The sequence below is a fragment of the Glandiceps talaboti genome, chromosome 6 (assembly GCF_964340395.1).
Source record: "Glandiceps talaboti chromosome 6, keGlaTala1.1, whole genome shotgun sequence".
Classification (NCBI taxonomy): Eukaryota; Metazoa; Hemichordata; class Enteropneusta; family Spengelidae; genus Glandiceps; species Glandiceps talaboti.
Window position 1 is genome coordinate 6865911 of NC_135554.1, and position 14661 is coordinate 6880571.

Genomic DNA, 14661 nt, shown 5'->3' on the forward strand with positions numbered 1-14661 from the left:
TCAAATCTAATGTATCAATAAACATCATTCTAAATAGGCTTGTTTGAATTTTCATTTCAGGTGTGAGAAATATATCAAGAAGGGTTCAAAATTCAGAAATTCTGTATGTGCATCATCTGTAGATGCTGGACAGGGTAAGTATTTATTACCTTGTACTCTGGTGTAATCACAGGGGCTTGAAATTGGTCATATTTGTTTACAAATAGTTGTTTTTGTTTATTGTTTAATTTCTTTCATTAAACAAAATTGTTTATTGTCTACACTTACATTTGCTCTTTAAAAAATATCTTTTCCCTACAAGGTGCCATGTAATAAAGTAACGATATGAAAATTTGGTGCTGTGTATTTAGAAAAAACTAAATCAATTTTTGTGTTTGTTCTTACTGCATGCCATCAACCTTTGACCCTTCCTCGGGCCCACTCACCATGTAATTAGTAGTCTTTTCTCTGTGTGGGACGAGGAAGAGTCAATGGTTAAGGGCGCGCCGTAGAACTAACTCATGAATAATTAATAAGGTAAACATAGTATAGTTAGGCTGGTTTATTAACACCAACAAAAGAACAGCTTAAAGTTCATTTTGAAAAAAAAACACACCAGATTTTCAAATCATCGCTTTATTACATGGCACCTTGGTAGGAAAGAAACAAAAAGAATTTTTTGTAAAGAAAGAAAGTAAACAATAAACTAAAACAACTACTTTTAAACAAATATGGCCAATTGCAAGCCCCTGTGATATAACTTGACAAGGCATGACATACACACACACACACACACACACACACACACACACACACACACACATACATACATACATACATACATACATACATACATACACACACACACACACACACATACATACATACATACATACATACATACATACATACATACATACATACAGAGTTACTTATGAAGTTTTCATCATATGCTCCCCATTCACAGAACACTCTGTCAACAGTACTGCAAGTTACAATGAAGATGGAAATGTGCCTTGGTACTTCATCATAATAATTGTGCCGCTTCCAATTATTGCTGTGGCGATGCTAGTCATACTTGTATTAATGTTCTATCAACGTTGCAAATCACATAAGATCAGGGAAACTAATAAGGAGGAAGTTGGTGATGAGACTGAAAGAATGGAACCTTTTGACGACAATACAGTCGACAACAATGGTAATCTAGTATGCAACATTGATTAATTCTTATATATGGTGTTGTAATAATGTCGACTTGCCACTCAGCAAAGCGAAATCCACCATAACACATATACTGGAAAATTTACATAACTCAAAGTTTTGTTGTTGTTGTTGTCGTCTGTTTGTTTGTTTGTTTTGTTTGTTTGTTTGTTTATTTGTGTATATGTATATGTTTCTTTCCGTGTTTGTTTCCATGTGTGTGTGCCTCTGTATGTATGTATGTATGTGTGTTTGTGTGTGTGTGTGTGTGTGTGTGTGTTTTTGTGTGTAAAATTTACATATACATATACATGTACAGTCTTAAAAACAATGATTGGTTCATTCGAATTACCCTGTTTAATTCACACGTTAATTATGAAGAGCAATTTGGAATCGCGTTACACCGAAATGTACGGACACTATATGACATCAAGAAACATACTGAGATTATGTCGAACAAGTTCATCGACGACATATCTGAAATAACTGAAAGAACAGTGAAATTTAAGGAGATGATTTAGTTAAGCGTAGATCTAATGCTGGGATTAGGGAAATTAAAATGATAAAGGAGACATAAATTGTATCAAAGATGGAATGCATTTGCAATTCATCAAATATAATGTAATCTAAGTGATTTACTTATAACTGTGATCAAATACAGCTGTTACACAATACAGTAAAATTAAATTTCTTTTTACTTATACATAGAGAACATGAGCCGTACACAGGGTACAAGACGTAAAGACAAGAAAAATGTAAGTAAATATCCCTTCACCTTGGTGTTTTGGTTTATAAATATCTTTTATCTGTAAATTATTAAACTATTGTCTTCCTCTCTTAAGATGAATGTATACAGATTATATAATGTGTTTCTATAAGATAAATTGTCTGGAAGCAAAGGTAAAAACTTCAAAGTATTCTGATTCAAAAGTGCAATTAATTTCTAAACCAAATATGACCAGTGTTTCTTTCATTTTCTGCAGTTGATTCCATTGGTTCTTTTCGCTATAACTTTCCTTATCCTTCTGGTAATCATCGCTATTGTAATTATCTGTTCCTGTCCTTTGAATCAAAACCAATCGATAGCTGTGAAAACTTTGATTATGCTAGAGCTCGTTATGGCATTTGTTACTGTGATTAGTACTTGGTGCATTCCATATTGCCTGGATGGATCTGTTCGCGACCCTTTAAACATTGCCACAACAACTGTATCTGTAATTGCGCTAATAGGTGGTGGTTTCTTGTGGAAGGTATGTCATATTGATACTACTTTGTAACAACTAGTTTTATTGATATCAGTACAGATGAAGTAGGTTTATGTTGATTTACTTGTACATTGAATTGAATTGAAATATGTTCCACTAGATAAGAAAAATATATACATAGTCTTTGAAAGCAGCATAAAGAACAATTCTCGAGAGGGCCATGGAAATAGTTCCTTAGGAACTAAGCATGGTCCGTGGACCACACATGCAACTGTGTTAATTGAGGGGTTAAACCTTAGGGATCGGGATGTTATTACAGATGTTAGCTTTGATTGGATAGCTATGGGAGTATTGTTATTTAGAATATGGTATTATAATCTTAGGAAAGGGGATGCAATCCAGTTTTGAAGATAAATACCAATTTCCGTGTATTCTGAAACATATTTTGATAAGATATTGGGGAATTTGGCATCATACACCGATGATACATCAGTTGTACCCTTTTGTTACTTTAGGTGATGACAGAATGCTCAGTCAACTAGCTACGTACAAGTACATTTTGAAAACAGTGGAGATTGTTCACCTGCAAGTTATGATGGACTTGAATAAGGAACAGACTCGGTGGAGCAGCAGTGTGTCACAAGATAGTTATGGATAACGAGCTATGATTGACCCATGGAGGTATCACGTGCTTGGCATACATGTTATTACACTGATCATGGTATATTCTATGGACTGACTTACTGTCCTATTTTACCACAAGTTAGAGTACAGCTGATCCAATCCACAGCTACGTATACAATCAATTGATTCTCGTTGATCAATACTGTTGAAATCCAAGACATATGGATAGGCTTGTATCCTTGTGGGCTTTGTTATATTCTAGACTACCACCAATATGGCTGTCTTTACACGAAAATGCTACATCTGCACATCTAAATTACTACAACGATGATTGTCATATGCTTTCATATATTTTCGAGGTCAAGAAATCTATTTCAGCCATTTAGATATCTTTTGATCCCTATGTCATAAGGTGATGTCATGGCTAGTAAAGTATTAATTGTGTTATATATATTGACAGATTGAGTTTATTGACCAGCCAACAGGTATTGTGGTCATTAATATTAACAGTTTGTTGAAGGAAATATTGATCAATCAAACTGAATAGTACATACAGAGAACTGAGCCATCACACACTTCTAGGCTGTAAAGATCACGTCAGAGAATTGAGATTGAGTTTAATTATGTTATTTTTATATCATTTTTGTTATAAGCTTAGACTACAAGATGCCTGCTACAATTCCCGAAGCCATCATTTGCTATTGACTGAACTCAAACCAGGTGTTTAGGAATACTACATAACGCTTTGATGACGTAATTATTTACTAAAATGTCGACTATATTACCAAGAGTGCTAAAAACGTCAGAATGTGATTTCAGTGCCACTGAAGGCATGCATTGACATTAACATTATACTAGAATACATTATATTTAAAACCTCGACTCTTAGGCGTCAAAAGTTAACCCAAAAAACCTTCCAAACCTGGACTGTGCCCCTTTAATTGTGGTGCTCTGTAAAATGTCCCACTTGAGTCAAATATGTATAAATGTATAAATAATGTATATTGTTTGAGTAACTTTAAAGAGGTCAGCGAACTATGCAATCATTATGGTTACCAAACTTGTACAACAGGTATTTTATATGGTTTGGTCAAACTCCACAGAATCAGAGTAACCCTTGACCCCCACGTACTATATAACAAAACATCATTGTACAGACTTCATTGAAGACATAGTCCCCAACTGGTGTGTTAAATGGCAAATTTACAGTTCAAACTTGAATGTGTCACTAGACACAAAACTTCATAATTTATTGACCAATTTGTTGTAATTCGACCGCGACCTTGAATATGGAGATCAAAGTCAAAGGTCGGGATATAAAAAGAAGCTTACCCTTTTTTATATGGACATGTAAATGGAGTTTTCGTGCATTCAACTTCTTGAGTTAACATAGAAAGAAAAGTGTTGGTCATTTCACCTTGAAAGTGTTTGTCAAAGTCAAAGGTCAATATATAATTGGAAAGCTCATTATTGATTATGTGAGATTTGAAATTAATTGGCGTGCATATGTTTGTCCAATAACGAATAAAAGACATGATTGAAGTATCATCACTTGAAATGGTTTGATTCAAAAGCTATGAAGATAACCAAAATTTGCCTATTTGACCTTGAAGAAGACTTTCAGGGTCGAAGCTCGAGGTCTTAAAAGAAAGTTCTTATATATGGGTGGAGACATTTGTATGGAGTCACTATGTATTAAACCTATGACATGAATTGTGCAAATTAAACAACTAATATTTGATTCAGAGCGCATGTCTCACATAGTATGTTTACTTTTGTGCCAGGTTTGGTTGAAATCACTTGGTACGTACGCACGCACACATGACTAACTAACGGACGTATGGAAGGAACCCAACGTATAAGTCCCCTCCAAGTCCTGCCCGTAGGGGACTAAAATAACCACCAGGTAACAAACAGTGATTACTATATTTACAGAGTGTCCTAGTTCGTTTGATGTCTACCTACATACGCTATGGTAGACAGTAAAGAATAAAGCATATTATTGTCATCATAGATCTGAATTGAAATATGCTGTGATCTTGGAGTTATATACAAAAGGACATACGAGGGTGCTACTACCCTAGACTTTTAATGGGGTTCCACTGTCTACATACATACATACATACATACATACATACATACATATGTACATACATACATACATACATACATACATACATACATACATACATACATGTACTTAAAGGGTGATTCACAATTCCCTATGAAAAATCATCTGTATATGTTAAATGCAAAGCTAACTATTTAAAATTGCGAGATAAGTGAGAAAAAAAGGTTAACACTGGCGACCCGAGCAGTCATGAATAGGTTAAGGGTTAAAGCACAACTGTGTATAGTGAGCTTCAGTTAGGTTTTGGTGAGTTGAAACTTGTTGAACAGCGAGCCGTGATCATTTCAAAATTAATTTTAGCAGCTTTTCATAAAGGAACGAAAACCATCGTTGGCTATAGCTTAGATGACATTCGTTTCGTAGAAAGATACTGTCATTTCCAAAGAATGTGCAAATACTTTCCACTCAACAATATTCCACCAACCTTGCAAATACACCTACTCCTCCAGATCTGAGTCTGCACAGGGACCAGGTGTTTTTATGACGCATCAAACAAGGTAAAACAGCTACGGTCACTGCAGCTCTCCCTGTGATACCCAAAAATTGCCATAATTACTAATCCATAGTAAATCCATGAACAGACAAACAGACAGAGTGGTCATGTCAGACGGAAGAAAGAATACATATATCCCACTGTCGAGTGTACAGTGTTACTATTGATCGTCGATGCTAAAAAGTTTCTTATCAATTGTTTGAGATACAATGCATTGACGCGATCAAAGTCTCCCACATTTAAGTATTATATATTGTTCGTACTAATTTACAACTGCGAAGCTATCAACATATCAGAGGAAGGGGGTGATGTAGGTATTGAGATTTATTTAGATAGTTGGCAACTATCTAAATTGCATGTAATGTTTGCATCTGTCAGTTACCCAGTACCTCTGTCAAGCAACTACTACTCGTTGTTGCCCGAGTAGTACGTATGGGGTTTTGTTCTTCGTCAAGAAGATATTGTCCCATCTTTTACATTTACTGAGGAGGTTTACCGAGTTACGTCAAGTGTGTACATTCATCCCAATCCGTATGCCCCAACACCATTTTTGTTTTGCTACAATAAAGTCATATCTTTCACCCTTAAACACATATGAACATTTCAACCTTTTGTTTGACTTTGAAATCCTGGTGCACATTAATAATACACACCAATAGTATGTACCGGTTTAAAGATATTAGACTGGTTGGTAGGTTACTAATACTATGCACGTTGACTACGACCTTTGATCTTTGCTTTATCAACTAAAAGACTATTGTATCCGCGCCATCATGCACAGTTTGTATGCAAATCCCCCATTATACGAAGTAACGATCACTCACGAGATTTCAGAAAATCTCACAATTGCGAGAGTATACATATGAATGTATGTATGTATGTATGTATGTATGTATGTATGTATGTATGTATGTATGTATGTATGTGTGTGTGTGTGTATGTATGTATGTATGTATGTATGTATGTATGTATGTAAGTATGTATGTATGTATGTATGTGTATATATGTATGTATGTATGTATGTATGTATGTGTATGTATGCATGTGTATGTATGTATGTATGTATGTATGTATGTGTGTATGTATGTATGTATGTATGTATGTGTGTATGTATGTATGTATGTATGTATGTATGTATGTATGTATGTATGCATGCATGTGTGTGTGTGTGTGTATGCATGTGTAGGATTTTTTTTGTCGTTGTTCAGTCTTATTTTGCCACAGTACAAAAACACCAGTCTAAATTTTAAAAATGCCATAGCAACACCATATAGTTGTAAAGAAAACAGTGATGCAAAAACAATCGTGTGATATTTTTAAAAAAAATCATTTAATGACAGTTTCCAACCAGAAATACAGACTTGGTTTTGTCGAAATAATATTGACTTTACTAAATACTGTATAAAATCAAGATAAGAAAATCAAGACTTGCGATATTGAAAATTGGATTTTGAATTAGAAGTAAAGTGTTGTGAATAAACCATGAAAAAATGACTATGACTTAATTGGACCGTACGAGGCGCTGTCTCTCTCTAACATTTTCACTTTATGTATATAAGCTTATTATATATATCCGAATCGTTGGGTTTTTATTTTATTTTATTTTTATCAACATTCCTATTCCACGACACTAACTTGTAATCTCCAAGCGCAAAAGTTTTCGCAGAACGGAATCTATCTACCGGATCTCTTTATATATTCATTGAATAAACAAAATAGCACGGACTTTTCTTTTAAATAAAGACCTTTTACTATGGCAACTATGTAAATTACATCTGATGTTACTCATAACAGTGACTTCAACTTGTCATGAACATTATCATGGTGCAAATGTCAGAACGTGAACTTGTCCTTTGGACCAAGCAGGGCAAAATATCTCCTCATACCCATCATTATCGACGTCGATAGCTGTAAGGGCACCGAGTGTACCGCTAATACTCCACATTGCTACTTTGTAATAACTCCAGTCGTTAACGTCTGAATCATTGTATGGTTCTATTAAGTACACTGTGCCGTCGTCGTCTCCTGTCACCATTATTAGGGGTTTGATTCTATCTGGCTCACTGCAGAAAAAGAAAAGCAATGTCAGATGGGTTTCGCTTTATATCACATGTCACTTAATACAGACTTAGTTTAGAATAGAAATCATCATCATCATCATCATCATCATCATCATCATCATTCCTACTACCACCTCAACAACAACAACAACAACAACAACAACAACAACAACAACAACAACAACAACATTAGAAACAAAGCAAACGACTCCCAAAATTGGTTTGATTTGCCACTGTGACAATAAAATCAAAAACGGAATTCATAGTTACCATTTCTGTAACAGTAAAATTTCATCTCTTCGGATGAAAAAGTAACTACCGTCCTTCCGACGTTTTATATGCCAAGGAATTTTCGTTGATTCCATAATTAAGTCCTTGCCCTTTCGCACATTTTTAAGACGAATGCACACTTTTATGATTTTATGACATTTACTTTTTTCTTGAAGGAGATGAAAAATTAACTGAATGATAATTCAATAATTAATCAAATAACAATCACGTAGGGATTTTTATAATTAGCCATCAAAATGTTGTCTTCTATTCCATCTATCAATGATATACTTTGACATATTACCTTGCTGGACGGAAAGTGAAACCTGATCCCGGTGCACCCCTTCCTTCTCCGATGCCACCGTCGAATCCATCTGCTAATAGATGTCTTGGCCATTCGTCGGTCAGGAAATTATCAGGAATTTCATAAGCCATGACTGTACCATTGAAATTCCTAATGAGATGAACACGTGTATCAATAGTGTATGTCATGGTCAAAGTGAAAACTAGATTTATCAAATCACCAACTTCTCATAATCTAGAATTATTAGTTTTCGCAAATAAGGAGTTTTGAACAATTCTCTTAGAAAATATAGTTGGCAGCATAGAGCATTTTCTGCGTAGTTTGTTTTCATGTAGTAACTTTAATTAAAACAGTTTATTGAAGGTGGCTGCTATTTTTCATCTGATGTTGATTAATTTTTGTGTATATTTGAATAATTATAGAATAATGTACCTAGGAGACGAATTTAATTGAAATAAAAACTTCTTCAAATATCTACAAATTTTGATATACAAAGAAGTTTTTTCTTGTCTTGTCTACCGTCTATTTTCAAGGAAATTGAGAATCTTGTAGATTAGAATGAGTTTTCTTGGAGAAAAAACAGACAGCAAGAGCCAAGACAGACAGACAGACAGACAGACAGACAGACAGACAGACAGACAGACAGACAAACAGACGTTTACCTGTTGACTGTTACCAGTACGTCCAATCTACCATCCATATTCAAATCTGCGACCTGAAAATAAACATCAGAAAATATTTTCAAGACATAATTTGATTTATAATACGTAAGTTTTAGTGATTTATTGCGATCCACAAACCATACTATAATTTGAATTCTGAGGTAGTCATTTTATTACGCCATACAAAGTCACGTGTTAAACACAGTGCAAGCGCTCATGTAAAGGGCGCCCCCTATGTCTAAAAACTGGTCACTGTTTAAAAAAAAAACCCGTACCTCCAAGTCGAAATAATGACCAAGACCTTCATCAATGGTACGAATGTGAACCTGTGATAGATCCGTCCAAGAACCATTAGGATCTGTTTTGATGAATTAGAAGAGCTTTATTAAACACTCCATATATGGTTTTAGCGTACACAGGAACTGATGACCAAAATATGGCAACGATGGTGTGGATAATTTAAGTTTGAAATATTATTCTATTGGCAAAGGACTATGACCAGCAGAATATAATGATGCCGTTCCTTTTCGAAACTATAATTTTAATTTGTAATCATGGTTACCTTACTAACACCGGTAAGCTTAGTAACTATTATTAGCTAGCTATAAAGGTAAAAATCTGACGAATCATGATCCAATTCAAGCGTAGATGATCTGAGAATTGTATAGAAAATATCTCCAGGTTTGTTCTACATCAGACAGATTTCACGATCATGCAGATTTGGTGGAGATGTTTTTTTTCTGCTTTTCCAAAGCATAACGAAATGCTGCTACTAAGATCAAATCGGCCTCGGTATTGTTCCGACGTATGCAACTGACTTCTACTCTATATAGTGTATCTGGTAAGTGTGAGTTTCTTTTCATGGTAAATGGAAGTTTCTTTTTTGTGTGTGTGCTAGTTCTAGATCTGGTCATTAAAAAATTGACTGTCAGATACAAAATTAACATATCTTCATATCTCATATTCATCGTTAATTTGTTATTTTTACTCACCATCTGTCCATGCAAGTGTAAGTTTTTCAGAAAAGTACTCTGCACTTAGGACGCAGTGTTTGACAGTACCATCGGGAAGAGTGAGTTCTAGTGTACGGAAAAAGCAATCTGGTCCGTCAGCTATGATATGTGGCACCCATGGAACTGAGTCAAGAGTACCTGAGTTTTCAAACCACACCAGTTCTCCATATTCAGAACTTTGACCAATCCCTATGTAAAAGAGAAAAGAGTCAAAATTGTCCAAGTGTCACATACTAGTAGTTGGGGGGGGGGGGGATCCTGGAGGAGCGGTTGTTCAATGAATATGTTATCCCAAGCTGTGTATTTTTCATATTTCCATATGTCTGCATCTGAGTTTTGAGTTTTACGAAGAGTGTCTGTCCGGATTAACACCCCCCCCCCCCCCCCATTGTGTAGATTATCAGAATAGGGCCACTAACGTCAAATACTTTCACAACGACAAAATGGACACATGCATCATAGTAATTCATTGGAAACAGACATGAATGGCACCCCAATACGTCAAAGTAAGTACTAGTAATCAAGAACCCCCCCCCCCTCCTCCTCTGGTAGATTGAACGGATTCAATTTCTGATGAAAGCATAAAGACGCAAGTTCAGAATTGTTTCATTTAGCCAAGACTCTATAAGAGCAAAGCGATGAGTGTGGACTGATTATATGCGTTATCTTACAGCCTATACTAGTATATAAGCCGGATTACGTTTCACACTCAAATGTTCAATATTTCATCTTCTGTGACATGTGTAAATGTACGTGACATGAAGAATGTGAAACAAAGAGTAACACCATATCTCATTAACATCTGATATGTAGGAACAGGCTCGATTGTTTTATTTCTCTCTCTTCGATTTTGCTATTTTGAGAGTGATCGCCCGAAATCCAATTCCTACATCAAATTTAAATTTGAATGAGATTGAAGAATATCTGAAATGGTTAACAAGGTGCACAATGAAACTATTTGTAAATCGAACATTCACATTTTTCGCACGTTAACACACATATTTTGCTTCACATTGAAATGTATTGCGCTGTTGTGGCAAATGTATGCACGTCACACTTACCATCATTTACTACGCGAGCACGGGCTGTGAGGGCGTCCTTCAGTCCATCGTTATTCATGTCCACCCATTCAGTGCGATGATAAAACCACGGAAATCCATTGACGTCTATGGACACAATACTTGGACTTGCTATACCGGTCACGTGATGAATTGATAGAAAAAGAAAATATATAAATCAGAAAGGTGAATCATTGTAATGTTAAAGGGGATGAGATCGTCAACATTGGAATGACAAGTTTGAAGCTGAAGATAGGACTCTGAGGTGGATGTCACTCGACGTAATTTCCTTTGTTGTGGTCACGTGATGTATATAATCTACGAAAACAAGTTAATCAATGATTTATGCCACTTCCGTGACTATGTCGGAATGGACACCACTGAAGTATACACGTTTACCGTCAACAACTAATACACAGTATAGGTTAGGTCAGCTGATCAACATAATGATAAAATTTTATTTATCATACAAATACTTGGTTTATTGGCTTTATTCATTATAGGCAACATTTGACGATGAAGAACGAGAAGTAAGCTATAAATCTAAAGGGATTTTAAAATTGCTCTTTATTCATCCCCATGCCACACACACACACACACACACACACACACACACACACACACACACACACAAACAAACAAACAAACAAACAAACAAACAAATAAACACAAACACACAATATGAAATCTACCAACAACATGAACAATATCCCCACTCACCACGAAAACCGTCCTTCTTTGGGTTTAGAACGCTGATGGCGCCATCATCTTTCCCTGCTACCAAAAAGCCAGAAGCTACCCATAAATGGCCTTCTTCTCCAAGTACATCAACTGCCAGTAAATTTACATATATTTATTAAATGCATACATTATGTACGATGGATATACTTCGTTTATATGATCATTCTCATCACTGATTCAGAACGGTGTAGACTGCATTTTGCAAATATGGCACAGCTGATTTTTGGGCACTTTATTCAAAGACAGTATTGAGTTAGTCCGTTACACACTACATTCTTAATTGCGAATCCCATCGTCAGAAATCGCCATTTTTTTTTAATTTGGGTGTAACACTAATACTCCAGTATTTATCTCGCGACATTACTTTTGAAGCAAAAATAAAGGCTGTGACCGCTCCAAGAAACGCCGCGGCAAATTTAATGACAAATAAAATAGAAAGGATATACCAGAATGAATATTTGGAAACTCGCCACTTATTGAATATAAGACTATATCCTGTATCAAAAAGCAAAATTTCCTCACGGCAATTCTTTGGTAATTGAAAGATTTAGAATGAAATGAGAAATTATCAAATCAACTTGTCTGATGTAAAAATGAAATTATTCGAATCACCAGTTAAAACATTTCGTTATCAGAAAACAAACGACTCTGGCAGGGACTCTGGTTCATCTTATTATTACCTGGCACTTCTTCTACCTCGTTAGGCCATGCAATCGTCCTGGTTACGACAGTTGGGTTGACCACACTGAGTTTGTTTAGTTGACTACCGATGTCTTCTATCATATAAATTTCATCGGGGATTCCAGGAACGGCTTGGAACGTTGTCACGAATAAGTCACACTTGTCTGGAGACGTGTAGTTGAACACGCTAGTGAAACCAGGACGGTTTACGCTGAAGTAACCAAGCTCGCGAGTTTTCAAGGCAGCGTCGGTAGAAAGCACAGACGCTCCACAAAGAACGAGAAGACTGAGCAGCAACATTTTTTTTTACTCCGTGTGCGATATTTTCTATGATGTCCAAAGCACCGGTTCCAATCTATTATATAGTGTTCCAATGATATCTTTATCTCTGGGAGAAATCTTAAGAAAACTGCAGACATCCTGTTTTAAGATACATATCTATGAAATATTAACAGTAGCTCACGTTGCCATGCAAGTGTACTGTACGGCGTATTTATGAAACCACTAACCTGTGATAATAACAACTGAATATTAAAGATAGATCATGAAATCATGAATCCATGAATTTGTGATAATAACAATTGAAATTAGAGCAAACTAATTTATTAGTCGACTAAATATACTAATAATGTGCCATAATTTGAGTATTGAAAGACGAAGGCATACAATACACCGTGTGTGTGAGAGGGGAATTCGAAACATTTATTTTTTTCGATGAAAATTTACCTTAACATGCTAAATACGTACATAAACTCGTTGCAACCTAACAAAATGTGATACACGATCGGCATATAGCAGCAAAAAGATTGTATTTTCGTTGTATTTTCAGGACAGACGGCTTAAATCATACACGAGCCAACACACGTTGTTATACACACAATGATAACTATGTGAATTCAACATATTGCAGGTAACTCTTTATATAATTCTCAGGTATTAACAATTTGTCTGCCTTATTCACATTTCATCAAACGTGAGCCATGGGCAACTAAAATAGCTAACTTGAATCGTTCTCTTGAAACATAATGTGAGTACTAATAAGTTTTTTATTTTATTTTTTTATAGAATTTATGTTACGGTGTTTTTATGGGTTACTAAAGTAACATTATGTGGAGGAAACTCGTCTCCGCTATAGTGCTAGCATCTTCCGGGCGAGAGGCTGGGTAACTAACACTATCAAGCCACAAGGCCAGCACTTCATATTGTAGTCATTTAATACAGCCAAAACTTTGCACATTTCTATTAAAAGCGGGTTAATAATACATAATACATTATAATACATGGTTTAATGTAACAAAAATGTGACCATAAATAAAAATAATTAAATTGCTTGAGTTCACACATCAGTAAAATAAAAATTTAGAGAAACAAAAACAAAACAAATCAAACATAACATTATTATAGAGGACACGCTTTACAGCGAAAGGCGTTCCTCTATTTGAAAGGTATGGCTGTACGTAGTAACGGATGCATCTAACTTCGACGACTCCATGATGATAAACAATTTGTTTCAATAATCCCTTTATTAAAATTTGTCGTAGAAAAATCACTGAAATTAATATTTTCTTGCTCTTATATGAGTACTGACGTTTGTGTGTGTGGTTGTGTGTGTGTGTGTGTGTGTGTGTGTGTGTGTGTGTGTGTGTACGTGTGTTTGAGTTTATTTATTTGTTTGTGTTGTTTGTTCGTTTGTTTGTTTGTTTGTTTGTTTGTTTGTTTGTTTGTTTGTTTGTTTGTTTTCTTTGTTTATTTATGGGTGTTGATACACATATATTTCTTTATGATTGTTGATATTTTTTATAAACAAAATCACATGATTTGAGGGTAATGATTGCATATTGTTTCACCCAATAAGAATTGTACCGTGAGAGAGTCACCATGCTACGCAACACAGATGAATTATAGATTGACATTAACGTAGATTGCGCCTTGCAAATACATGCCTTTGCCGTAAACTTTGTTTATAAAGGAAAATTAAATCCACTCTGTTAGGAAATTAGTCCCGAGGCATATTAATTTTCTACCTCAACATGTTTGTTTGTTATAAGCAGTTCCCAGCAGATATGGTGACAGTGTCACGCGGTGATTGCGAAAATCGATACTCGAGCTCAACTTATGCTAATAACGTGCACAAAAACTCAACTTCATTCTAAGCTTGGCTAATATCAACGTAACAGTACAAGGTAAGTACCTGAAAGCAGGCATGTCACAAAATGTTTATTTCCCCATAACAATACGTT

The 14661-nt window shown here is 35.3% G+C and overlaps 1 protein-coding gene across 1 annotated transcript; it reads right to left on the minus strand.

The window, feature by feature from the left end:
• Positions 1–7451: 7451 nt before the first annotated feature.
• Positions 7452–12721, minus strand: LOC144436776 (uncharacterized). Its single transcript, XM_078125635.1, has 8 exons — positions 12421–12721; positions 11720–11830; positions 11003–11131; positions 9921–10130; positions 9204–9286; positions 8929–8981; positions 8267–8416; positions 7452–7695 (listed from the first exon to the last, which is right to left on the minus strand). The coding sequence occupies exons 1-8, from the start codon at positions 12719–12721 to the stop codon at positions 7452–7454; spliced, it is 1281 nt and encodes a 426-aa protein (XP_077981761.1).
• Positions 12722–14661: the final 1940 nt, after the last annotated feature.

Coding starts and splice junctions, on each gene's coding strand:
- LOC144436776 (XM_078125635.1), bottom strand. CDS start 12,721: ATGTTGCTGCTCAGTCTTCTCGTTCTTTGTGGAGCGTCTGTGCTTTCT. Junction 11,831..12,420: donor CGAGGTAGAAGAAGTGCCAG/GTAATAATAAGA, acceptor ATTTACTGGCAG/TTGATGTACTTGGAGAAGAA. Junction 7,696..8,266: donor TTCACTTTCCGTCCAGCAAG/GTAATATGTCAA, acceptor CTTTTTCTGCAG/TGAGCCAGATAGAATCAAAC.